This window comes from Tenrec ecaudatus, chromosome 11, assembly GCF_050624435.1.
Source record: "Tenrec ecaudatus isolate mTenEca1 chromosome 11, mTenEca1.hap1, whole genome shotgun sequence".
Lineage (NCBI taxonomy): Eukaryota > Metazoa > Chordata > Mammalia > Afrosoricida > Tenrecidae > Tenrec > Tenrec ecaudatus.
The window spans coordinates 2,944,102-2,971,380 of record NC_134540.1 but is presented as its reverse complement, the minus strand read 5'-3'; the positions used below and the strand labels follow the sequence as shown (position 1 = coordinate 2,971,380).

At 54.9% G+C, this 27,279-nt stretch overlaps 1 protein-coding gene across 4 annotated transcripts in view; it reads left to right on the top strand.

Moving 5' to 3' along the window:
* Nucleotides 1–27,279, top strand: part of FRY (FRY microtubule binding protein) — a 247,779-nt gene that overhangs the window by 24,377 nt on the left and 196,123 nt on the right. For all 4 annotated transcript variants that reach the window (XM_075562770.1, XM_075562769.1, XM_075562768.1 and 1 more), the window contains exon 2: nucleotides 22,508–22,707. In XM_075562770.1, the coding sequence (XP_075418885.1) occupies nucleotides 22,508–22,707 (200 nt within the window). The remainder of the gene's footprint in view (nucleotides 1–22,507; nucleotides 22,708–27,279) is intronic.

Here is a 27,279-nt window from a genome sequence, read left to right as displayed (position 1 = left end):
GAAGTCGTCCTGACCCATAGCGACCCTGTGCACACTGCAGGAAACACAGCCTGGTCCCGCCCCGTCCTCCCAGTCCTTCTTACGTTTGAGCCCATGGCTGCAGCTGCCGTGTCCGTCCATCATCTTTCTCACTGTCCCTCCACATTCCCCAGCAGGCAGTCCTTCTCCAGGGACGGGTCTCTCCTGGGAACACAGCCCAAGTCTGTGAGACAAGCTCTTTCCATCCACGCCTCTCAGGAGCACTCTGACTGCTCTTCTTCCGAGACGGATTGGTTTGTTCTTCCGGAAGCCCGGGGGACTCTCCGTGTTTTTAGAGGGCTGGAAGCACACTTGAGAGCAACGAGACTCACATTCCCTCACCGAGACGTCACCGTCGGAGTGTCTAGGTCAACTCGCATGACTGCTCTCGTGAGTTTCTGAGACCGCCAGCCTTTGAGCAGATCATCTCATCTTTCTGCTGCAGAGTGGTGATTTCGAACCGCTGACTTTGAGAATCGCAGCCCAGTGTGTATGCAACCTGCTGGCCACAAGGCGGGTGGGAGTGACGGGGCCTGGACTTGCCGGTGCAGGCCTGACGCAGAAATGGCGGGAAGGCTTGCCTTGTGTTGAGGGAGAGAGCGGGGTGGAGGTGCATGCCGGAGCTGATTCATAAGACGCACCCTCATGGGCGGCCCCCTCCACAGCCCACAGTGTCCCTCACATGCAGCACCGCAGCCGTGCCGTCGGTCCCAGGAGCTCTCTAAATGTCACATTGTTCTGCCGGACAAGGCCCTTATCTTAGGGGTGATTCAGAGACTGGTGCTTGTGGGCTAGAAGGATGGGGGTGCTCTTCAGGCCCTGGGGACAGGCCCTGGGGAGAGAAGCTGGACGGTGACCCTCGCGCGTTCCTCCGTCTGGATCGTGTTTTCACGTGTCATTTCCTTGTATGTTTTGAGCGTGTTGTGGTGAATTGGGGTGGAGGTCGGCGGAGGAGCAGTTCTGGTTCCAGACCACCCATCCTTCCCCCGTGCGTATTTCGTGTGATTGGCTGCAGTCCCCACCATGTGGCCCCTCATCCCACTTTCCCCCGACACCTGTTTCCATGTGGGAAGGTGTCCAGTGGCTGATAGGGAGCACTCAGTGTCGCCATGAAGTTTCTGTTCTTGGTCCAGGCCTGTGTGAAGGTTGGGGTGCCCTCGCTGGACCATGCATCTTACAACTGGTGTACACACACACACACACACACCTGTATGTAGAGATTGTGTCTCATACAACTGGCATATGCATGTACATACATGTGGTCTGTGTATGTAACAGTGTAAGATGCGTGTATATACACACATACATATATACATACACACATACCTATTTAACTGTGTGTGTGTGTGAAAACTCACTGCCTTCCAGTCGATGCTGACTCATGAAACGGCCCCACAGGACAAGGTCCGACAGCCCCTGTGAGTTTCCAAGACTGTGACTTTTGACAGAAGTAGGAAACCTCGTATTTCTCCCAGGGCGCAGCTCATGGCTTTGAGCTGCTGACCTTGGGGTTGGACCCCCACCATTGCTGACTAGGCCAACCCCCAGAGCTCCCCACCATGTATGCGCACACACTCACACACACACACACGCACAGAAGCCATGCCCCGCAGCACAGGGTTGTGACATGACCCTTTGAACAGGAGCTGACGGGCTGTTTGTGCAGAGCATGAAAGGTGGGTGCCCAGTGACCACTTGCCAGCACCCCTTGGGTTATTTCTCCGGACAACGACATTGAGGCACGTGGCAGCTGCTGCAGAGTCACGGTAGCCCCAGGACACGGCTGGGCAGGTGCTTTGTTTTGTTTTTTTAAATCATTTTATTGGGGCATGTACAACTCTTACCACAATCCATACATCCATCCATTGTCTCAAGCACATTTGTACATTTGTTGCCATCATCATTCTCAAAACATTTCCTTTCTACTTGAGCCCTTGGTATCAGCTTCTCATTTATATATACCTCCTCATTTCGTGGACCCTTGATAATTTATAAATTATTATTATTTTGTCATATCTTACACCGTCCGGTTTGTTTTTCAATAAACTGAGATCTCTGTGACCACAGGACTGGACTCACTGAGATGTACACAGCCTGGACCCCTCCACAATGCTGGGGTGTCTCTGGGTGATGCACCCGCACCCTGGGGGTTCAAGGTCACCCAGGCATCTCAGGAGAGAGGCCTGAAGGTAAGCCCTTACTAGAGTGGACAGCCTAATCATTCTCCCTCGGAGTTCCTGGTGGGCTTGAACCACTGGCCCTGGGCTTAGCAGCCTATTGCATAACCCACAGCACCACCAGGGAGGTCGAAGGAAACAGCTTCTCCCTGGTCTATGATGCTGGGAATGTAACTTGACAGGAAACCAACCATTTCAACCGAAAAGGCAAACACACAAAGGCCAGCAACAATGTGGCTTCTCCTGTGCAACAGTGTTGCTCCTCCTGTGCAATAATGCTGTTCCTCCTGGGTCTGTGTCTAGGCTGCAAGCGCCCTTGTGGGTTTTCTTTCTAAATAAAGGGTGCTGCGTGTGTGGTGCCGCAATGATTCAGCGCTCAGCAGCCCAGAGGGTCAGTAGTTTGAACCGACCGCAAGAAAAAGACCTGGCGCTCGGCTTCAGGAAAGCTCAGCAGTCTCAAGAACCCTATGCTCACGGCCGTCGAGGTAGGTCCAACCCACAGTGACCCTCTAGGACAGGGCAGAACTACCCCTGTGGGTTTACCAGACCGCCGCTGTTTATGGGAGCAGAAAGCCCCGTTTTTCTCATGGGAACACCTGCTGGTGTTGGACTGCCCACCTTGCTGTGAGCAGCACAACGTGCAACCCACTGCCCACGATGCTGGTGGGATGTCAGGAGCATGGGCACGACGCAGTAACCCAGCGCCAGCTTGCCTCGAGCTAAGTGAGGGGCCCTCCTCTGTCCCAGAGGGACCCTGTGAGCCAGGGCCCGGTCCACGGCCTGCAGTGGCCCCAGGGTCCAGCACCCCTCGGTGACAGAAAGGTTAGTGGTTTGAACCACCCGGCAGCTCTTCTGGTGAAGGGTCCCATTGATGGGACGGTTGTTCTCTGTCACTGGAGATTGTCCTGGGTCAGAATGACTGCACAGTTCTTTGACTCCAGGCCACAGCCCTGAGCGGCCCCAAGGGAGGGCCACTTGGCTGGCTGTGTGCAGCCGCCCAGCGCTGAGGCTCCAATGTGGCTGGCATTTTCATAGGGGCCCTCCCGGTCTCATGGCCAGTGGACACCAGTCTCTTTGACCAGTGCTCCGTCTCCAGGTAATGGGAGGCTTGGCAAGTGCCACCTGCAACCCGGAGCCTGGGGGGACGGCCAAGTACACCGGGCACAAGGACACATTGTCTTAAGGATTCTCTGCCCTTTCTTATGCTTTCTGTAGGCGGGGTGAGCCTGCAGGCAGTGTTTGCTTGTGTTTCACCCAATAGCTCCCTTCAAGTCAGCCCCAGAGCTCCCTTGTCTCAGAAAGACACATAAGAGTGGACCCTTCTCTCCTGGACTATGCTAACCCCAAGGTCAGTGGTTCAAACCCACCTGGCCACCCTGACAGTGATAGATGAGGCTTTCGACGACAGTGACTAGTTTAGCGTGCTGGAAACGCACTGGGCAGTGCTAACCTGAGCTGAAGGGTCCTTATGACCAGCATCTACTGATGGCAGTGAGGAAGATGGACAGTCTGGGAAGCCCACAGGGGCAGTCCTGCTCTGCCCTCCGGGTCTCTGGGAGTCAAGATCAACTTGATAACAGTGGGTTTTGGTGTTTTTATTGTGTCCAGCATCCTTGGGTGGTCCCGAAGGTCTGTGATGGGCTCCTGGCCAGAGGTGGACTGTTTGTGCCCATCAGAGGCTCCTGAGGACACGGGCATGGTGAAGGGCCTTGGGAATCCCACTGCCACTGGGAACCTTTCAGAGTCCCTTCCACCCTCCAGGCCACCCCCGACCCCTCCACCCCACCGGGCCGTGTGATGGGGACGTTGTGCAAAGACAGACACACACACCCCTGACAGTGAGCCCTGCTGTTGCTGGTCCGTGGGGCGCCTAGCTGTTTTAACCCTGGTCCCCAGACTGTTTCTGGAGCAACTGAGAGGGAGCTGATTATGTGAGTCAATGTCAAGCCTGCGCTGGTACAGACGGAATTTCTAGGCAGCGCTCGATGGTGTGGACAGAATGTTGCCAAGTTGCTGCCGACGGGCTTCACTCCGTATGTCCCAGGCTGCCTCCCAAGGGAGGGGAGTGGGGTTCACACAGCCGGGGGGGGGGGGCATGAAAAGTCAGCCTGAGCCATCACTTTTGGTTTGTGATTCATGCAGCTTCGCCGGAGCCTTTTATACGTTGGCTGTTCTGCAAGCTGGACGCTGGACGTGGTTAAGAGGCACGCACACACACACACACACACCGTGATGAACGTGTGTCTTAAAGATAGTTTGCCTGGTGGCACTGTGGGTTGTGCAGCACATCGGCAGGAGGAAGATGCGGCTGTCTCTGCTCCGGCCAACATTGGCAGTCTTGGGGGCCCTGGGTCACAATCTGCCCCCATGACTGAGCCCACTGCTGCAGCCGCTGTGCCAGCCATCTCCGGGGGTCCTTCCTGTCTCTCTGCCCCTCCACCTTACCAACCATGGCATCCTGCTAAACTACGGGAGAGTCTTCCCATGCCGGCCTCTCAGGATCATTCTGCCCCTACTTCCAAGACACATCCGTCGGTTCTTTTGGCGTTGCATAGCGCTGTCGCATTCTTCACCAGCACCCTAGTCCAAGTGCCTTTGAATTGTGAGTTCAAACTAAGACGTATCAAAAGTAGGTGGCCCTCCACGCCGTGAGTCATAGCTGGACTGTGTCACAAATCGGGGTGCCCTGGGTTCTACCGTGCTGCGTTGCAATCCCAGCCTCCATCAGGATTCCAAGAAACCCCTTTGTTGTCCTGAGTAACTGGTTTAAAAACCAAAACCAACTCTCAGAACTCACTAGCATGGAGTCGATGCTGAATCACAGCCACCACGGTGGGTTTCCGAGACTATAACTACTTACAGGTAAAAAGCCTGGTCTTTCTCCCGTGGAACTGCTGGTGGTTCAGAACTGCCCACCTTGTGGATCATAGCCCAACATGTAACCACTACACCACCAGGGCTCTGTGAGAACCTGAGGCCCAGGACATTACTTGTGCCCCCTGCTCAACACAAGCTCGGTGTGGGTGAGAAAAGAAGTTCATTAGCTCCTACAACAGCGGTTCTCAACCTGTGGGTCACGACCCCTTGGGGAGTCAAATGACCCTTTCACAGGGGTCGCCCGATTCATCACAGTAGCAAAAGGACAGTGATTAAGGAGCAACAAAAATGATTTTATGGTTGGAGGTCACCCCCACATGAATTGTATCGAAGGGTCGCAGCGTTAGGAAGGTTGAGAACCCCTGTCCTAGAAGCTGCCTCTGTCCAAAATAACGCCCTGTGAAGGACTGATCAATTAATTACCTTTCGTTTTCTTCTCAAATACCTGACTGTTCCTCCTCCGCTCCTCGCCCGTGGCCCCTGGAGGCCTGGCACTCAGCGTTTACCGCCGTCTGCGCTTTCTCCGGCGTGCCCAGTAAGGTGCCACAGGCCAGGCCAGGCTGTGTCTTTTACATGGTGTTACTCCCATTCCCCGCAGCCCTCCGCTCTCCGAGTTATGTCAGCAGATGCCTGGCCCCTGGCTCTCTGAAGTCCCGCTCCGGTTCTGGATTGACTTGGCAGGTGGGAGTGGAAACTGCTGGGTGATAAAACTGGCTGTGCTTGGGGCCAGCAGCCCCTCACACCGGCCACCCTGCCCTCTTGTCCTGCGCCCCGGAGCCTGGGTGGCTGGAACTCTTGGGGCGCGCACGAGCGGGCCCTCTGTGCTCCAGGCTTTGGTTCCGGCAGGGCTTTCGGGTGCCTTCCCGCGTCTGTCAGCAGACTGTGTTCTTGGGGATAAATATAGACACGCGGGCCGCCTGTGAGTTGTAGGTCACTGTCTTACTGTGCAGCTAAAAATTGTCCCCTCAGTCCACAGCCCTCCCGTCCCGGCGGAAGGCCTGCGTCAGTTTGTGCCCTGCCTGCAGGTCTTTAGTACCTGCCGGGAAACACAGCCTGGAGCCTGAAGCAGCCACTCCAGGCAGCCCCGCTCACTTGGGGACGATGAAGCCCTGAGTGAGGTCCTTCTGCCTGGCAGCAGCTCCGCCCGCCTAAGTGTGGAGAGAGGCTGGCCAGGCTCATGGAGATCACAGCCGCGTGCTGGAAACGGTCCTGTGTCGTCAGCTTAATCAAAGGCCTGGGTAGGCGGGGGCTGCAGAGGGTGGGTGTGGGGGGCCAGGTAAGGAGGGCTGCATAGGGTCTGTGGGGGGGATGTTGAAGGGGAGTCCAGGGGGACTGTGCTGGGGGCTGGGAGGGTGGGCACAGAGGGTGACTATGGAAGGTTTGGGAAGGAGGGGCCAGAGGGTGCTGGGGCTGAGATAGCTGGTGAGTCTGGGGGGTCCACCAGCAGGTGGGCGGGCGGGCGGACGGAGCCCCTGGATACTGAGGCAGGGAACCTGCGTCTGTGAAGGGTCTGGTCGGGCCTGCTGTCAACTGAGTCTGTGTCACACATTGTGTGGAACTCCTGTCTGAGCTGGACTTGCTTGTGTTGGTGGCGCGGTCATTGTCGGAACCCTGGTGGGCAGAGGGTCACCAGGGGGCCTAACCACAAGGTCAGCAGTTCCAACCCACCAGGTGCCCCTCGGGAGAAAAATGAGGCTGTCTGCTCCTGTGAAGACCCGGAGCCCGGAGCCCATGGGAACAGCACAGCTCTGCCCTGCAGGCTCACGCCGTGTCTGCGTCCGGGCAGCTCAGTGACATCGCACACATTTCAGTGACTCGCCCTGTGGCAGGGACTCGTTCCGGCTCATAGCCACCCTAAGGTGACCTAGCAGAGCAGCCCGGGGTGGGGGGTGTCTCTCAGCCTGTCCTCCTCATGGGCACCAAGTGCCTCTTGGGGGTAGGGGGGTTGATGCCACCTTCCTACCTTTCGGTTAGCAGCCAGCTACCCCAGGTCTCCTTCTTGATCTCCTGACCTGTGCTCACAGCGGCTAGTCGGGAAAAGCAGCTATCACGGCTCTGGGGTGGGGTCAGGCTCCCCACATTTCCTATCCGAGCGCTGGACCATCGTCTGTGCTAAGTCCCTCCCCCAATCTGAAGTGGCCGCTCTCACTGGTGTGATTGTAAACACTCACGGAGACCTGGCCACCACGTCCCCGTCACTGTTGTCCCAGCCTTCTCCAGCTTCTAAAATGTCACGGTGTCCCATACATACAGAACTGGGACACTATATGCTACGCCACATGAAACCCCAAGCCAACCCCACCTCCACCCTGCAGTTCATTCTGACTCCCAGGGTCCCTGCAGGACGGAGTGGGCGTTCCCTGCAGGGTTCCCAAGGCTGGAATCTTTCCGGAAGCCGAAGGCCTTCTCTTTAGCCCTGCAGAGCAGCTGGCAGCTTCAAACACCCTTTCTGGCTCAAGGTCCAGCATTTAACCCCTGCACCACCAGAGCACCCCTAACCATCAAGTAAATTCCCAGTCGCTGCCTCAGCATTGCCCTGTCTCACCCCTGGGGTGGCTGCGCCCGTTCCAGCAGGGCATCTTGAGCAAGATTGTTGTCACAGGAGCTGGGGAGGCTGGCGGGGAAGCAGGGGCTGTGCTAGTCTAGGAGAAACGTCCCGTTTATTAAATCGGTTAATGAACCCTCCTCATTCAGCATTGACGTGTGGTGTCGCCCCGTTTCAAAGAGTAAATTCCCATCAGCCATTAATTCCCCACTACGTTTGTGGTTGTGGGCTGGTGGATTGAGCATTGGGTTACTACCCGCAAGGTCAGCGGTTCAAACTCACTAACCAGTCTGCTGGAGAAGGATGAGGCTGTCTGCGCTTATAAAGATGTGCAGCCGTATATGTGTGGATTGTGATAAGAGTTGTATGAGCCCCTAATAAAATGTAAAAAAAGAAAAGGAAAAAAAAAAGAAAATGATTAGGGCAAAGAATGTACAGATGTGCTTTATACAATTGATGTATGTATATGTATGGATTGTGATAAGAGTTGTATGAGCCCCTAATCAAATGTTAAAAAAAAAAAAAAGATGTGCAGCCTTGAAAACCCTGAGGAGCAGCCCTGCGCTGTGAGCCGGAGCCCTGGCCACCGAGTGCGTTACAAGATGGGCTGCTAACCTCAAGGTCAGCAGTTCAGGCCCACGAGCCACTCCACAGGAGAAAAGTGAGGCTTTCTGTTCCCTCACTTTGTTTCAGCTGTGGGCTGATAATGGAGCTCTGGTGATACTGGGTTAGGCATGGGACTGTGAACCTCAAGACCAGCAGTTCGAAATCACCAGCTGCTCCAAGGGAGAAAGACAGGGCTTTCTACTCCCATAAAGAGTGACAGTCTCAGAAACCCACAGGAGCAGTTCTGCCCTGTGCCGTAGGGTCACTGGGAGCCAGCACTGAGGCGTAGACACTGAGTTTTCAGTGACCAGGGCCTCCCACTGACACCACCCCCTGGGGGTTCAGGAACTCTGTGCGCTGAGGCAGGGGTTGGGTGGCTACAAAAGCAGATGCCCACACTTTATTCTGTATTGGGGGCTAGAGTACAAAGGTTTTTAACTGTCAGAGGGGTGCTGAATTTCGTTTTCCTGACCATGGTTGCGGGCGTGTAAGACAAATCAGTTTGTGCACCTATACCTTAGGCTCATCCCAGTCCCCAGCCCCACTTCTCTGTGCTTCAGAGTGCACGTTGACAATTGGCTCCCACGTAGATGAGTCGTTCAGCCCAGAGCACTGTTGACCCAATAGCCTTGGCTAATTCAACTCAACAACAGTTTCATCTTTACAGTGACCTAGCGGGTATTTTCAGTTCATGCTTTGAAGATTCTTCAAAGAGCAATAGATTCAGAGGCCCCTACAGTCAGTGACTCTATTCTGTGAGTTTATGATTCTGTTCCACAGTTCCACCCCCTATTGATCAGGACCCACCTATGGAATCTCTGAGTTGGTGGTTTTCTCAGTATCTTAGGGTACACACTCCCGGTGGAGAGCAAGTATCCTGGGAGTCGGTTTCCTGACACCATTATCTCTAGGGTCAGCCTGAAGCCACCAGCCTGGGGAGACCTCACAGTCACCGGAGCGCCTCACCTGTGTGTGTGACCAATTTCATCCTCCAGCCCGGTTGGTAGTCATATTCCTCTGTGTGCCCACAGCTCGGAGTTCCAGCGTAGTGGTTCCATGCTGGCCTGCTAGCCTCATCGTCAGCAGTTGGAAAGCGCCAGAGCCCGGTGGGAGAGAGACTCGGCTTTCTGCTCCAAGTTACAGTCTCAGAAACCTCCAGGGGGGTCGCTGTGAGTCAGCATTCGGCCCGAGGCCCTTCTCCCGTTTCTCTGACAGCAGAAGCCAGTTCTCTCCAGGTCCCTGGGCAGCTGGCCCACTGCTTGGAGGAGTCGGCTTTTGGTGTTTGTTGATGGAGCAAGTGAACAAATGAATAATCGAGCTGTCTCCTGAGTGTGTGTGTGAGTATGAGTGTGTGTGTGTGTGTGAATGTGTGTGTGAGTGTGTGTGAGTGTGTGTGTTGTGTCCTGTCCTCTTTCACCATTTTCTGTATGGATTAAAAACAATAATAATGAAATCAAAACTAAGCTCAGTGCCAAAGATTCCAACCCACAGTCACCCCATAGGAGAGAGTAGAGCTGCTTCTGAGGCTGAAGCCCAATTCCTGGCAGTAAAAAGCTTTGATCCCTGCTCAGTGACCCCATAGGGCAGAACAGGACTGCCCTGTCTAGAGGAGCAGACAGCTCTGTCTTTCTCCCAGGGGGCTGCGAGATTCGAGCCCTTGACCTTGGGGTTCAACGGCCAAGCACTCACCCTGGCACCACCAGGCTCCCTCCTTTGCCGGTGGCATCTCGTGTGGAAATGTTTTACCTTTCGACCACCGGTAAGCTTCTTATTTCCACTCTATCCTTGTCCTCCCCACAGACCTCTGCTGAGCGCCATGTTTTATCAGAGTCCCCAGGAGGATTTGTCCCTCGGGGAGCTGGCGGCTTTGGGAGACTCGGATTGTCCTATGCTGAGAATGAGGATACAGAGCAGTGAAGTGGACAGCCAGTGACATCAGGGATATTGGACAAATTGTTCATCCGTCTCCGTTGTCCTCTCCCATATGATCCCCCTCCTTTCACAGATTCGTAGTGTCCGCAGCGCTCACCCACCCTCACCCCCCTGCCCACTGCCTCTGCCCCTCCAATTCCCTTTTGTGTGAGTGGGTTCATGGATGTCTGTCCCTTTGGGGATGACTGACTTGACTCTGTGTCATGTTTTCAAGGGGCCTCTGTATATCACGGCGTCATCTCCCACTGTGGTGACTCACCTCGGGGTCAGCACTGGGCCGTGCTGCTCCCCTTTAGCAGTTTCCTACCATCCATTGGGGGTCAGCGGTCTAGCCCACCTGATGCTCCCAGAGGTGGAAGGCGGGAGCATTCCCCCATCAAGACTAACAGCCTCGGAAACCCCAGGAGCACTCTGACCCGTGGGGCCCCTGTGAATCAGAATTGACTCGACAGCCAGTTTGTCCTGTGTGTGTGTGTGTGTGTGGTTTGCATTTTGTGTATCCATTCACCTGTCGGTAGACAGGTTATCTCACCACCCCCCAACCCCGTGGCTGTGAAAGGTGTCGTCACAGTGAACGCCAGGATACAGGCCTTGCTCAGCTTGCCTTCCCTCTTGCTTTTCCTTTGGGTGGGCGCCTAGGGATTGCTTAGGGGAGGTCTGTGGTTACACTTTGGTCTGCCAACTGCAAGGTCAGAGGTTTGAAACCACCAGCCGCTCTGAGGGAGGCTTTCTACTCCTGTAAAGAGTTCGCCTCAGAAACCCTCCGGAGCAGTTCTCCCTCATCCTCGAGGGTCCATGTGAGTGGCATTGACTCAATAGCGCTGGGTTTGCCCTTTTCATTTTGGTGGTAAGGTCCACGTCCTGGGTGATGCAGATGGGCCAGGCACTGAGCCGCTGTCCACACCCACCCCAAGGTGCCTCGGAAGAGAGGCCTGGTAGCCTGCTTCTGAAAGATCCACCTTCAGAGCCCCGTGGAGTCCACACACAGGTGCTTGGACACGTGGGGTCGCTGACAGCAGTGATGTGTGTATGGGGGGGGCACTTTCCAAGGCCCTCCCTGCCAAGCGGCCTCCCGTCGTGGCCACGAGCAATGGGGGAGGGGTCCAGTGTTGCCACGCCATGCCCCACGCCTATGTCGTTGTCCGTTGCTCCACTCACTTGGTGGTGGGTTCCTGTTGGATTTCACAGAGTGATAAGGAGCCCCGGGTGGCCGCAGTCGGCCGCGCGTGCGTGATGTGAGCTTATCTCCATCGCTCCAGCTCTTCCCATCCTACCCGCAGCCCACCTCAAACCCTTCCTTCCTTCTTGGACCCCATTGCCGGTCAGCGCCAGCAGGCAGGGTGAAGCTGTGGTCTGGACAGGCTGCTCCCTGATGACCACTTCCTCCAGTTGTACGTCGCCTGGCCTCGCTGTGCCACGGGCTGATGGACAGCACCTACCAACAACAGTGGCTAGTGGCAGGGGGTGAAGGACCTGGCCATTGGTGCACGCCTCTTTGGCGAAGTGAGTCTTCGGTCCTCGTCCCGCTTCCTAAGTGGGGCAGCCTCCCCGGTGGTGGTGGAGCTGTAACAGTTCTTTCTATCGTCCCCAGACACATGGTCCCCGGTCCCCTTCCATGAACATAGGTTTTTGTTGCTGTTTTATTTTTTATTTTTATGAGGTCTCCTTTATCAAGTTTACCTTTTGTTGCTAAACCCTTCCGGAGTCCATTGCTAAAAAAAAACAAACAGGTCCCAAGCCCAGGCCCCTGTGTCTCCTTCTGAGAGTCGGGCAGTTTCTGTTCTCACATTTAGACCGTGATTGCATTTTACGTTCATTTTTCTACAGGGGCGTGGGCTTCATTCCTTTGCGTGGACAAGTCCAGTTTCCCCAGTATTGTTTATTTAAAAAGAGTCTCCCGCCCTGTGGGAGGGACTTAGCATCCCCACCAACAATCACTCGACTTCGGATGGACAGGTCCGTTCCCGTCAGCACTGTCCCGTCGCGCTGCATTGCTAAGATTAGACACCAGTGCCAGGCTGTTTTGATGATGGTAGCCCTAGAGCGTGTTTCAAAAATCAGGAAGTTGAGTCCTCCTATTTTACTCTTTTTTCAAGAGTCCTTTGGAAACCCTTTATGGAAAAGTTTTCCGTACAGATTTAGGCATTGGCTTTATCATTTCCGCACGGAAAGCTCCGGGGACTTTGGATGGGATTGCGTTGTGTGTGCTTTGGCCAGCACTGACACCCCTACAACATGGAGCCTCCTGTCCCATGCATGGAAATGACCTCGCACGTAGGTGTCCAAGTAAGCCTGCTACCCACAAAATCAGCAGTTCAAAACCACCAGCTGATATCCAGGAGAAAGATGAGGCTTTCTACTCTCGCGGAGAGTTACAGTGTCCCAACCCCACAGGGGCAGTTCTCCCCTGTCCTATAGGGTCACTCTGAGGCAGACTGGACTCGGCGGCAGTGAGTTTGGTGTGGTTTCTGTTTCCTGAGCCTAAGGAGCATGGCTCCATCTGTAACACCACCGTCCCGTGAGTCAGAATCCACTCAGCAGAAGCAGGTGGGTTGGTTGAAATGACTTGGGTATCTTAGGAATGCCTGTCCAAGTCGTCCACCGTCTGGTTAGATGGGTGGGCTGGCTGAAATGGTCCGTGTATTTGCATGGACAAGTCGTCCACCACCTGGTTAGACTTGTTCCTGGGTGCGTTGTGATTTTAGATGTCGTTGTGAACGGAGCCGATTCACTTATTTCCTTCCCAGCTTGCTATTGCTGACACACGGAAACTCCCCGGACTCACTCGGCGTGGGTTGACCTTGGCCCTGGCACTTTGCCGAATTCCTTGATTAGCTCTCACAGCTTTTTTTTTTTTGGAATCTTTGAGGCTTTCCGTCGCTGGGATCCTGTCGTCTGCAGAAAGCGAGAGGTTGGCATCCTCTTCCCAGTTTGGATGCCCTTCGTTTCTTTGTCTTGTCCCGCTGCTCGGGCAGCACAGCGCTGCGTGGCCCTGAAGGACGTGGCACCCGACCTGCTTCCGGTCTCTCCCCGTTGCTGAGTCAGCTCCGTCTCAGCACCCCACACAGCGGTGTGTTGGAGGCTGTTGTTGGGGCCACGGGCGTGTCCATCTTGTTCAAGGTCCTCCTCTTTTTAGATGATCGTCAACTTTCCTGAGCATGATGCTCCTGGGACTAGAAAGCCGAGGCCGTCTCCTCCCATAAAGATGTTCCATCTCAGAGACCCACCGGAGAAGTGGTCTGGCCCATAGGGTTGCTAGGAGTCAGAATCAACTCGGCAGCCTTGGTTTGGGGGCTTCATCTAAGTAATCGGTTCTGCCCACCATGCTGCATCACCCACTAGCTGGCGATCATTCTAAGATCGTCCCTTGCAGACATTCAGTGGTATCACCCCGTGGGGGGTTACGGCCTCAGAAACCCAGGAGGCGGTTCTGCTCTGCCCGGCAGGGGCATGGTGAGCCGGCCTCACCTCCGTGGCTGTGAGGAATAATGGTCAGGCTGCTAACAGAATTGTTGGTGGTTCACCCACCAGCCCAGCTGAGGGGGACACATGAGATGTTCACTTCTGTAAGGGTCACGGGCTGCGAAGCTGGGGAGCAGTTCCGCTCTGGCCTAGAGGCTCCCTAAGAGTCAGAGACGACTTGATGGCAGTGGGATCGCCTGCATGGAGATTGTCACGAGGACCAGGCGCTATCTTTGCTTGGTGTGTACCTCAGTGCTCCTCTGGGCACCCTCTCCATCATCATCCTTGTCATCGGCTTGCAGAGATTGGCTCCGTTTTCCTATAGAAGGAACTTAACTCTTGGTGATCTGCCTTTTTTTTGGGGGGGGGTGGCGGGGGCCTTTGCGTATGGTGACGGCAGCACTGAGTCCTGTGTCCCTGTTGTCTTCTGTTGTCATCGAGTGCCGGGGAGCCGAGTTCCACCTGTGAGACAAAGCGGAACTTCTCCGGAAGGCTTTCCTAGACTGTCCCGCTGGTGGCACCACCGCTAAGGTGCTCCGTGGCTGACCCAAAACCAGTGTGCAGCTCCAGCCACCGGCCTGGGGACAGCATGTGACGGGCTGCTTCCTGGATGTTGGCCACTTGGGAAACCCCATGGGGTGGGTCTGCTCTGTCCTGCAGGGCCACCGTGAGTTACGGAGAATGTGGCAGCAGAGACTTTGGGTTTGGGGTTTGGTCTTTACGGAGACAGGTCGCCGGCTCTTTCTCCTGTAGACCCAGCAGAGGCTCAGCCACTCACCCACGGTTAGGCTCACAGTGGAGCGCTTAAGTGTTGCGTCACCAGGTCTCCTTTACTGGAGGCATGTGAACCACCGTGAGAGTCGACCACCGTGCCTGATGTCTGCAGGGAGGGCAAGGGGATAGACAGGTCTGGACAGAAGCCGAGCTTGGAGGTGGAGCTTGGGTCCCACTCGATTCCGCCTGCGGAGGGTTTTCTTTGCTGCAGCGAGGGAAGCTTCTCTGACGGATAGACGAGCAGTGTCTCGGTTCCTAAGACCATCGGAAAGAGTGTTTTCCAATGATCTTAGGCAACCCCTGTAAAAGGTTGGTTGACCCCCAAAGGGGTCTCAACCCACAGGTTGAGAACCACTGGTCTACCCAGCTTGAAGAACCATTGCCCCTGAGTCAGTTCCTCTACACAGTGACGCCACGTGGGACTTTGGAGGCTGCACCTCTTTACGAGGGCAGACAGCCTCGTCTTTCCCCCACAGAGCAGCTGGTGGATTTGAACCTTCCATAGTCACCTAACGCTTACCCAACCAGGCCACTGGGGTCAAGGGTGTGGATGGCCCCATGGAGACACTGTGGACATGGCCTGTGGCTTCCCGTCTACTCTCACCACAGCGAGAACCACTGAAAGAGTAAAGTCACAAACATGTATGCACAGAGGCTTTGTCCAGAGTCACTGGGTGAGGGAGCCTGTACACCAGAGAAGGGGTGGGGGTGCAGAGGGCTTCAGGAGGGTGTGGGCAAGGCACGGGGTGGGGAAGGGGTGCCTGGAGGAGCACGTGAATGGAAGCGGCTGTCAGCTGGACTGAGGAGAAAGAGGAAGTTGAAATTCAGGATCCTCCTGCCGGAGCAGGCTATTCGATCTGCCTTCGGTGAGAAAGGGACCTTGAAATGTCAAAGTGACCTCATCTGGGCTTGCTCCGTCTCGGCAGGAGTCCCGCCGGCTGCTGACAGCGCGCACCCGGGGAAAGTCCGTGTAATGGCGTCTCAGAGGGGGGTCAGGGGAGCAGGGCGGACATTTCTCTCAGACGACATACTGGAAGGCAGAGAGGGAGGGCGACAGGAGACAGGGCCCAGGCTCCGTGGTGAGAAGTGGCCAGCCGTGGCTTTGAGAGGCCACACGCGGAAGGAAGCAAGGGGGCTCACCCTTCAAAGGGTGCCTGCTCCTTGTGAGAGTCGAGTCCGCTCCGACCCGTGCTGACCCTGTGGGACAGTAGAACTGCCCCGGTGGGTTTCCAAGACCAGAAACCTGTTTCTTAATCATTTCACTGGAGCTCTTACAGCTCTTACCACAATCCATCCATCCATTGTGCAAAGCACAGCTGTACGTATGTTGCCATCTTCATTTTCAAAACAGTTTCTTTCTACTTGAGCCCTTGATATCAGCTCATCTTTCCACTGCTCACCCTCATGATCCCTTGATACTTTATGAAATTTTATTTTTTTCATGTCTTATACTGACCACAGTCTCCCCTCACCCACTTTTCTGTTGTCTGTCCCCCTAGAGTGGGGGGGCGGGGGTTATATGCTGATCCTTGTGATGGGTTCCCCTTTTCTACCCCCACCTTCACCTTACCCTCCTGGCATCTCTATTCTTATTGGTCCTGAAGGGTTTATCTGTCCTGGATTCCCTGTGTTGCGAGCTCTTGTCTGTACCAGTGTACATGCTCTGGTCTAGCCGGATTTGGGGTCATGATAGTGGAGGGGTTGGGGAGGAAGCATTAAAGAATTAGAGAAAGGGTGTATATTTCATTGTTGCTACACTGCACCCTGACTGGCTCGTCTCTTCCTTGTGACCCTTCTGTAAGGGGATGTCCAATTGTCTACAGGTGGGCTTTGAGTCTCCACTCCACACTCCCCCTCATTCACAATGATAGGATTTTTTTATTCTGGGTCTTTGATGCTTGATACCTGATCCCGTCGACACCTCAGGATCACACGGGCTAGTGTGCATCTTCCATGTGGGTTTTCTTGCTTCTCAGCTAGATGGCGGCTTGTTTATCTTCAAGCCTTTTAGACCCCAGCTGCTATATCTTTTGATAGCCAGGCACCATCAGCTTTTTTCACCACATTTGCTTATCCACCCATTTGTCTTCAGTGATTGTGTCAGAAGGTGAGCATCCCAAAATGCCGGTTATTAGAACAAAGTGTTCTCACATTGAGGGAGTCACTGAGTGGAGGCCCAATGTCAGTCTGCTGCCTCGGTACTTAACAAATAAATGTACATCGATCTGTTCCCATTGTGTATGTGTATATATATATATTTTTTTACATATGTACATACCTGTATGTAGACCTCTGTAAATGCCCGTTGCCCTAGTTCTTTCCTCTATCTCCTTTTATTTTCCTCTTGTCCCACTATCATGCTCAGCCTTCATTCAGGTTTCAGTCATTCCTCTCGACTACATTGCCCTTGATCAACCTCCCTCCCACCCCACCTCCCACCCCCGCCCAGGCATCAATTTTAGATCACTTGTTGTTGCCATCAATTTTAGATCACTTGTTGTTCCCTTGTCCCTGGGTTTGTCACCCACCCCCTTTCTTTCCCCCGGCTCCCCCTCTCCCGTGTCCCCCTGGAACCGTTGGTCCTGTTTTCTCCTCTGAATTGTTTATCTGCCTATCTTATCTAGACATGCAGTGACAATAATGAGCACAAAAACAAGACAAAGCTAAAACATAACAAAACAAAACAAAAAACAGCTACAATGACAACAACATAACCATAAATCTTTATGGGAGCCAGAGGGCCTCATTTTTCTTGTGCAGAACAGCTGGTGGGTTTGAACCTTGAAGTTTGTAGCCTAATGCCTAAACCACTGCCCTGCTAGGACTTCTCCTTGTTAGGTTAACAGGCAATTCAAGCAGGACCTCTCAGGAGCAGGGACACAACAGATGGTCCCCGGTAGAATGGAATAAAATTGTAGAACAGAATCTTGCGTTGCAAACAGCAGTAAGGCCAACAACCCAACAGGCCTACTGGACTAGCCACTACCAGGCTCCCGGCATCACGGCCCCGAAATACTCCTCAAACCCTGAACCCAAACTAGCCCCACTCTCCCCTCCCAGGTCACCTTGAAGCTCAATAGCAGATGGGCCCCCAAAACAGCGATACCCTCCACGAGTCCTGTGCTGCTTTCGAAAATCACCTGCATGAGACCCAACAGCCGCCAGTCGCTGTATTCATGTTAGCAGTTTTATTGGCATATGATTCATGAGCCATGCCATTTGATGATCTAAATAGATTAAAGAGAACTGTGCGCTCATCACCACCATCGAGTTTAGAACATTTTCTCCATGCTTGTGCTCATTGTTATTAACCCCCTTTCCTCCTGCCCACCAAACTCTCTGCCACAGCCCTCAGGAACTGTTAATCTACTCACTGCCTCTACGATGCCCTTATCGTGGATTTCAGATAAATGACACCAAACAGACAGCAGTGACAACAAAATGAAACACAGAACACCCTCAATCCAAGAGAAATCAGGATAATAACACTGAACATATTAAAAGTAGGACAAAAGAGGACACAAACGGATGCGGTGTTAGCTTTTTAACCTCTCTGCAGTCATTTGCTCTCCCGTGCACTCTGTCTTGGGGCAAGACTGTTCCCATCCCTGGTGACCGATGGTCTGAGGGGTGCAGTGGAGGCTTAATCCATGTGGGGACTCCAGGTGGATTTGAGACTTCCACTGTCTCCACATCCTATTCCCTCCTCTGCTCTGGGATTGGATTGCTGATAGCCCTTGGATCAACAGGCTGGAGTGCTCCGTCTGACGCCTCACCTGGATGGCTGCTTGTGTGAAGAGAAGCCTTTGTGACCCCGGACTCTATTCCTGCAGATAGCTGGCCACCATCTGATTCCGTCACCACATTGTGTTCAGCGACCACTTCGTGAGGGCAAGTGTTGAGCGGGGACACGTCGTAAGAACTCACTATTCCGAGATTGAGGTTTAGGGTTGGCAGTGAGCTCAAAGTCCATTTGTATAATCTGAAGTTGATCTGTATCCCTGGTCTGCTTCAGAGGCACCCCTACCAGCTGCCACATGGACGACAGCGGAGCCCACTCCTGCATCCGCCCTTTGTGGGTCCTCAATTCCCGGGCTCATTGTGCTCTGTCTGTCCCTCCCTGAGTCACAGCAGCCCCATAGACGGAGCCAACTGTCCCGGCGGGTGTCCAAGGCTGGTGTCCTTACGGAAGCAGAATGCCCAAGGCTGCTCTTCCTCGGTGGTTCTGAACTGTCCACCTTTCGGTTCAGCAGCCCAGCGCTTGACTGCTGCAGCACCAGGGCTCCGGTGCCCTTTTCTGAAGCACCGTTGGTGCCTGCGAGGACCACGGTGCTCTCACTCACATTCCAGGCAACGGGCAGCTGTGCTCGCTGTAGTGGCCTAAGTGGCCAGTCCGCTTGGACACTGATTAACTGCAGCGATTGCTGAGCAGCTCCAAGCTGGAACTTTCCACCGCACGTGCCGCAAAGCTCCCAAAACTCTGCTGGGCGTTCAAACTGGGCGTGATAGTCGAACCGGAAATCCACTTGAAAACGGCGCGTCTCGCTGTGGACGCCGCGGGAGGACGCTTCGGCAGGCACCTTTCCTGGCCAGGCGGTCCGCGGTGCTGTGCTTACGTGGGTGCATCCCCGCGTTCATCGTCCTGCCGCGTAAAGTATCGGAACCAGGGCTCCAAAAACAGGCCGAGATACCGGGCTTTAAAGCTGCTGTGAGGACCGAGACCGAGTTACAGGAATCGTTTTGAAACCCGAATCCGGTCGCCACGTGTCTGATTTGTGGCTAAATCATCACAATCAACATTTTTTCCAGGGAGGGAAACTGATTAAAGAGGCTAACGAAGTGCAAGGTGTGACCTTGTTAACTATGAGAAACCCAGGTCATCGGAGGGGCTGAGCAGTGATTGATATCGGAGAAGGCTAAAAACCCCACAGTGATTACCGTCCTGGAAGATGAATTTATACGTGCAATGTTGGGGGCCTCGGGACTGATTACTTGGTTTTCCATGGTTTCTTATGGGAGAAATGTGTTCAGTTCTCACACTTTTCAGTGTTGGAACACGAATTTGGAACAAATCTAGACAACCAAGGTGTCGCGGTAGACCAGTGGTTCTCAACCTTCCTCACACCGCGACCCTTTAATACAATTCCTCACGTTGTAGTGACCCTCCCCCACCATAAAATTACTTTCATTGCTACGTCATCCCTGTCATTTTTCTACTGTTTTAAATTGGGCAACTCCTGTGAAAGGGTCGTTTGACCCCCAAAGGGGTCTTGACCCACAGGGTGAGAACCTCTGCTGTAGCATAATTGCCATGAACCCTCTTCCCAAAGGAGCACACTGGGCCTTTCTTTGTCCCTCAAGGTCCAGGGCAAGTTTAGACTAGGACAGAGCCTGCTGGCAGGGGCACCGACGAGGGCCCATCCCGGGCAGCCGCTGCTGGTCGGTTTTAAAAAAGTCCAAGTGATTAGAAAAGCTCCCCACAGAGACACAAGATCTAGTTCCCATGCCCCCCACTCGCCACCTCTGTGAGCCCACATGGCTTTATGTGGACACGGCATGTTGTGCCTTCTGAAATGGAATTTGAAAATAAATGAATGCAAGGTTCATGCTCAGAGAACTCAGACGCACTGCCTTCTAGTCGATTCCGACCCATAGCGGTCCTGTGGGACAGAGTAGAGCCGCTGCCCCCCCCGCTGGGGTTCCTGAGACTTTAAATCTTTACAGGAGCAGACAGCCTGTTCCTCCTCCCTCGAAGAGGAGGGTGGCTTTGAACTGCTGACCTTGTGGTTCACAGCCCACGTGCTTATACCGCTACACCACAGGGCACCCACGAAGAATTGCCCATGTCTTTGTTCAGAAAGTTTTCTTCTGTTGCTCAACTTGACTTCTTAACCAGTTTCTGTGTCTTCACAACGCTTCTCGAGGTTAACCAAAACCTTTCTTCCCAACTCGTGCCCATCTGTTGTTTCCACCCCAACTCGCTGTACGAAGGGGCTTCAGAGAGTTTGTGGGAAAAACCCAAGGTCTTTTCGTCCCCCTTTCCCACAGACCTTTGGGAGCTGCCTGGTTTGTGACGTACGGGGTGTGTCCGCAGTGGCTTTTAAAGCGCCGTTTCTTGGGAACGCGTTAGTAGGCGATTTATTATGGCTCTGAACACAGCGTGGCAGGTTCTCACAGTAGCTGCGTCACCCCGCGGAGTCTGGCATGTTTTATGAAGCGTTCCTGTAATGCCAGTGAATCAAATAAATCTCTCAGGACTAGGGGGTGGGGCGGGGACCGGCTGGGAGGAAGGCAGGCGGCCTCCTGGAGGAGGACGCAGGCCCCTGTTGACCGAAGGCCTTGCCTTCTGTGCTGCAGAGCCGGTGAGGAGTGGAGGCACAAAGAGGAGCCCCGGGGTCGCGGTGGATGGGGGCGGAGGCCCACTCGCCAAAAGCATTGTCTTTGGAGCCCACCAGCCAGCTGCTCCAGGAGGGAGATGAAGGTGCCAGCTCCCACAGAGATCAGCGGCCTCGCCAACCTGACACCGGGCCACGGCACGTGGGCGTCAGCTCAGTGGCAGTGGGTTTGGTGCACAAAGAAGGCCCTGGTGGCACGTGGAGTTAAGCACAGGCAACGAGGCTGCCTGTCACCGCATTGAGTCTGAGAAACCCCAGAGAGCAGTCTGTCCCGTCGCACAGGGTCTCCGTGACTCAGTGGCAGTGGGGCTGGTGTGAGGGGCCTTGGTGTACAAAGACGTCTCCTCTGTTGTCTTCTCCCATGTGGAGAGAACATAGAACCATCCAGAGGCTTCTGACTCGCAGGGCCCGCGCAGGGCAGAGTGAACTGCCTCTGGGGGAGTCCACCAGGACTTTCTCCCTTGGATCAGCCTGGTGCGTTTGAACTGCCAGCCTTTCCGTCGGCCGCAGAGCTCTTACCGTGGTGCCGCTGATCCCCGAGTGCCCGGCTCTGTGTCAGCGTTCCGTTTGGGAACGTATCCTCATGCGAGGTGAGCCCTTGGTCTGGGCTGCTCACGGTAGGACAGAGGGGGTTACTGAGACTTGGGGTTCAAGGACACTGGTCCCCAGTGCCCGGCCGCATGCTCACAGGGTGGTGTTTGAAGCTTGGAGCGATGGGGCGAGGCTTCATGGGCCTTTTTCTGCTCTGGTGCCGGCCTCAGACCGCCTAGGCGCGCCAAAATGCTCACTGCTAAGCACCAGGTCAGCGGTTTGAAACCCCCAGCCGCTCCTCAGGGAAAGAGGAGGCTGTTTGCAGCCATGAAGCGTTAGACTCTCGGAGACCCATGGGGAGGCCCTTCTCCCTGCCCCGGGGGGTCGCGGTGGCTCAGCGGCGGTGAGGGTTTGGGGACCTCGTGCTCACAGAATGATCTGTCTGCAGCAGCACGGTACTCGGCGTGGAAACATGAGCCCAGCCTGAGCCGAGGAGCTGGGTCTGACACATTTCTCAGGGGCCCTGGTGGCACCATGGGCTGTTGGAAACACAGCCACAGGCGAGGCTGTCCACTCCTGGGAAGAGTCAGCCCCACCCTATCCCCTGTCCTGGAGGGTGGCTGTGGGCCGTCTACGCTGTCTCATTGTGCCCCCATAGGACGAGGTAGATAGATCGTAAGACGGTCTCTTACGCAAGCAGTGGTAAGCATCTTCTTTCTCCCAAGGAGTGGCCGGTGGATTCAAACTGCTGACCTTGCAGTTTGCAGCCCATTGTAACCACCTGTACCACCGGGCTCCCACTCAGTGGTAGTGGGTTAGTTTTCTGATTAGTTTTGTTTTTGTTTTCTTGAGTGTGTTTTGCCAGAAGCTAAGAGGTAAGCCCCTGGCATGTTATATGCCGTGAGAGCCGTTAGCTAGTGGGTCATGTGTTGGGCTTGTAAGTGCAAGGTCAACAGTGGGAAACCACCTGCCGCTCCGTAGAAGCAAGAGGAGGCCCTCTGCCCCCATAGAGAGTAACAGCCTGGGAGACCCCCAGGGGCAGCTCTCCCCTGTCCTAGGGGGTCACTGTGAGTCTGAAGCAGAGGCCAGGCCGGGTTAGCAGAGGACCCTCTCTGGAGGGACGGGTCCTCGTCGCACGCCTGCCCGCCCGTGGTTTGACACGTCACTGAGAGAGTCCTTCTGTGTCACAGCGTCTCCGGTCGGCAACGGCTACATCAAGCCTCCGGTTCCGCCCGTGTCCAGCGCCCAGAGGGAGAAAGGGCCGCCCACCATGCTGCCCATCAGCGTGGACCCCGACAGCAAGCCGGGGGAGTACGTCCTGAAGAGCCTCTTCGTCAACTTCACCACCCAGGCTGAGCGCAAGATCCGCATCGTCATGGCCGAGCCCCTGGTGAGTCACCGCCCGCGCACCCCCTGTGCCCGCCAGCCCACTGCCACCCAGTCACCCCCTGGCCCCTGCCAGAGCTTCTCCAGAGGACTACTGAGGCTGCAGTCTCTGCAAAGCATGCTGCCTCCTCTTTCTCTCAAGGAGGGAGCAATGGGCTCGAACCACCAACCCTGTGGTTAGCCACCCCAGACTCTACCCACTCAGCCACCAGGGCTCCCACATTTCACACAACGCTGCTTTTCTCTAATTCCCAAAGCTGTGGGGGATTTCTTATGGTCGTTTTGAAGAGATAACAGTTACACACACACCACCCCACTAAAGAACAATTAGCAAACCCGCTGCTATCGAGTCCATCCTGATTCACAGGGTCCCACAGAAGGGCCCCATGGGCTTTCCAAAGCTGTCATCTGTCCAGGGGGAGACACCCTCACCTTCTGCCCACTGAGTGGCCGGCGAGCGCTTTAACCACCATGCCACCAGATTGGCCGTGAGGTCGGAGTTGATGTTATTGGGCACTGCTGCGTTGCTACCGTCCCACAGCGACCCTGCATCCGATAGAAGGGCACACTGCCTGGGGCCCTGCTGGGCCTGCTGCCCACTGCCCACTTTTCAGTAAAGAAACGCAGCGCCTCCCTGGTAATGGAAACATTTATACTCCAGCACCTCCTCCGGGACCAAGTGTAGGTCTCAGCTTGTGCAACCCCCAAAGGGGGCAGGGGTGAGGTGGGGTGATTATCCACTTTGGGAAACACTGCCTGCTCTGCCCCATCCTCACAATGGCCATGTCTGAGCCCATGGTGGCAGATGCAGCGTCCCTCCTTCTCACTGAGGGTCTGTCTTTCTCTTTCCCTGCCCTTCCGCTTTACCAAGCATGGCATCCCTCTCCAGGGACTGGCCTCTCCGGACAGCATGTCCACAGTGCAACGTCTCCCCATCCTTGCCTCTAAGGAGCGCTCTGGATGTGCGTCTTCCAAGACGGATCTGCCTTTTGGATGGGGGTGGGGGGTGGGGGACGGGTTTGGCAGTCCCTGGAAGTTTCACGGGCACCGTACTTCCGATACATCAGCTCTTCTTTGGGCCTCCTTACTCAGTGTCCGACTTTCACCTGCACAGGTGACTGAAAAGCCCGTGGCTTGGGCCAGGTGCACCCTGGGGTCCCTGACTAGAGAAACAGAAAGGAAAGGAGGGTGGTGGGGGCTGGGAGCAGAGCTTTCTCTCGCAGTGCCCATGGGTGGCTGTGAACCGCTAGCCTTTCTGTGAACAGCCCAGCACTTAACCCCAGGACCCACTCTCTGCGGGCTAGTAGGACTAACGTAGCCATTAGAATCCTTAGCTACACGGACACACGGTGGCTCCTCTTTCAGACTCTGCTATGAGGAAATGCTGTCGTCCAGTTGTCAAAAAACAAATATTTTCCCTGTCAACATTTATTTATTAAAGTGCCTTTAGGGATGTGTCATTTTAAACCAGGGAAATGAAAAACAAAAATGGAGACTCATCCTTCCAAGGCAGCCTGCCCTTCTTGTGGGACGGCCCAGTGTCCTGTGGTCTCAGGCCACGTGGCCAGAGCTGTGCCCTGGCTGGGGTTGAGAAACGCCCCTTTGGTGCCCGGACATTCTGAACTGACCCTGAGCCAGGTCCCTGAGCTGACCAGGGAGGCCCCGGTGCATCAGGCTCCTTGGAGGCTGATTGTGCTGGAAAGCAGTGGTTCTCCACCTTCCTGACGCCGCGACCATTTCATACAGCTCCTCATGGGGTGGGGACCCCCTCCCCCCAAAAAAACCCATAAAATTGTTTTCGTTGCTACTTCATCACTGTCATTTTGCTACTGTGATGAATTGGGCCACCCCTGTGAAGTGCTGTTAGACACCCAAAGGGGCCACGATCCACAGGTTGAGCCCCCTGCTTTGATGGCTGTAACCGGGCTGTAGAGACGGGCAGGGCCCTGGGGGCATGGCGGGTAAGTGCCCCACTGCTCACTGCCAGCAGCACTGCGGGAGGAGGGCCTGGCTGTCTGTTTCAAAGTAATGTTAGCCTTGACCCCTGAGGACGCCCCGTGGGCCAGTTCTGCACGTCACGTGGAGTCGCCCTGAGTCAGAATCGGCTCCACAACCCCCCAGCCAGAAAGACCAAGCGGTGCCTCAGCGGGCACTCAGGTGGAAGGTGGCTCCGTCAGGGGCGTGGGGGTGGGGGGTGGTGACCGGAGTTGCAGGGCAGGGCTTTGCTGACCTCAGAGGCCCCCGTGCAGCACAAGGGGAGGAGATCCAGAGCTGACACAGCTCTTTGGACAAAGCCTGCCTTTGAACCGATAGCGAAGAATACTGGGGCCAGACAGTGACACGGTGGGCCTTGCTCCCCAGAATCACAGCTTACAATAAGTGGAGTATGACTGAGCCTCCAGTCAGTGTCCCCCAAAGTATGCAGATGATGGGACTCACGCTGGGGGAGAGTCACGTCCACGAGGAGGATGGTGTGTGGAGCGTCCAAGGTTTGAGGCTGCATAGGGCCGGCTCTGCCTTTTAAACCTTGCACCGAAGCAGCTGGGAGGTGCTCCTTAGGAATCCGGGGTCCTTGTGGGACATGTCTGTTGTCTTTCTCTTCTATCAAATGTAGGGAAGCACCATTTCACTCCCTTTCTTCCACTCCTGGGTTTGTGTCCCTGCTGCCTTCACTGCCGGCTCACTCTCACTGCTGTCCAATCACAGCCGCCCTGCAGGACAGGGTCAGCCTGCCTCTGCGGGCTTCGCAGGCTGAAAGGCTTCCTGGGAGCAGGCTGCCTCGTCTTTCTCCTGCGGAGCCGTTGGTGCAGTTAGCAGCCCGACAGGACGCTCGAGGGGCCACAAGGGCTCCTTTGATTTGAACAGCAGCTAACGAGGCACTCTGCTGACACAAAATCCAGAGACCAGCCGCTAACTGAAGCCGGTTCATACCCGCTGTGGCAGTGACATCATCTCCTGTCAACTTGTGAAGGGGCGGAGTCTAGCCTGTCAGTCAGGTCGCAGCTTGATGACCTCCGTTAGAGGCATGGCAGAGATAAATAGCTCACCAGAGGCAAGATACACCCTCTGCTTATGTCCCTGAGAAACATTCCTGGTGGCAAGCCACATGGAGCTACACTGATGCAGCCTGAGCCCTGGAGCTGGAGGAGCCACGTGGAAACCCATGTCAGCGCTGAGACGCTTCCACCGCCACTGTATCCATAAGACTTTCCACCCACTGGCCTGTGATCTTCCTGTATTCGGCATCACTGTGTGTGTTGCGTGAGTCTGAAGAGGAATCTGTAGGCTGGTATCAGACATATGGGCTAATATCAGACTAATGGACTTGATCTGGACTGGGCTGGGATGTTTTCTGAATGTACAATTGCTCTTTGATATGCAGTTCTCTCTTACACACGTATGAGTGCCTCTGGGTTTGTTTACACACCCACCCAGCAGCTCCACGGAAGAAAGACCTGGTCCTCTGCAGAGTCGGAAACCAGGGGGCAGTTCCACTCGGCCCCTTGGGGTTGCTGTGCGTGTGGGCATCCAGGGACAACAGAAAGTATAACTCCTTGATTGTGAGCCCCATCTGACTCACGGTGACCCTGTGGGCCTGAGAGTTGCTCCTGTGGGTTCCTGAGGCCGCTGGTCTTTACTGAAGTCGAAGAGCTGGTGGGATCTGACCACTGGCCTTGCAGTTATCCAAGCACCTTCACCACAGCACTGCCGGGACTGGTGCATAGAGGAGACTTCCCTGGGTGCCTGGCATTGAGTTTCCATTGGTTATTCCCCTTAGTCTGCACGTTGTCATTGTCCGTAGCCACTGAGTTGTTTCCTACTCACAGCAGTCCCATGTACAACAGAACTAAACACTGTCCAGTCCTGCACTGTCCTCACAACGGTCCCCATGCCTGAGCCCATCGAGGAGGCCACTGTGCCCATCCATCTCATCAAAGGCCTTCCTCTTTTCTGCTGCCCCTCCACTTTACCCAGCACGACGACCTTCTCCAGGGACTGGTCTCTCCTGACAACATGTCCAAAGTACGTCCCCCCATCCTTGGTCTTTAAGGAGCTGTATTTCTCTTTGTTCTTTTGGCCGTTCGTGGTTCTTCAACAGCACCGTGACTCAAACGCGTCAGTTCTCCCGCCTTCCTTGTCCGGTGTCTGACTCTCACATGCATCCGAGGCCGTGGAGAACACCATGGCTGGGTCAGGCGCACCTCAGTCCTCAAAGTACCATCCTTGCTTTTCTCTACTCTAAAGAGGTCAGTGCAGCAGATTGACCCAACGCAAGATGCCATTTGATCTCCTGACTGTTGCTTCCGTGAGCATTGATCGGGGATCCTAGCAGGACCAAAATCCTTGACAACTTCAATCCTTCTTTATCACTGGTCCAGTGGTGAGGATGGCGGTCTTCTTGACACTGGGTTGTCATCCACACTGAAGGCTGTGATCCGTGATCTCCATCAGCAAGGGCTTTAAATCCTCTTCGCTTTCAGCGAGCCGGCCTGCGTGATCCTCATATTGCAGATGGTTGATAAGCCTCCTCCCATCCTGGCACCACTTTCTTCTCCATTTCTGATGATTTGCTCAG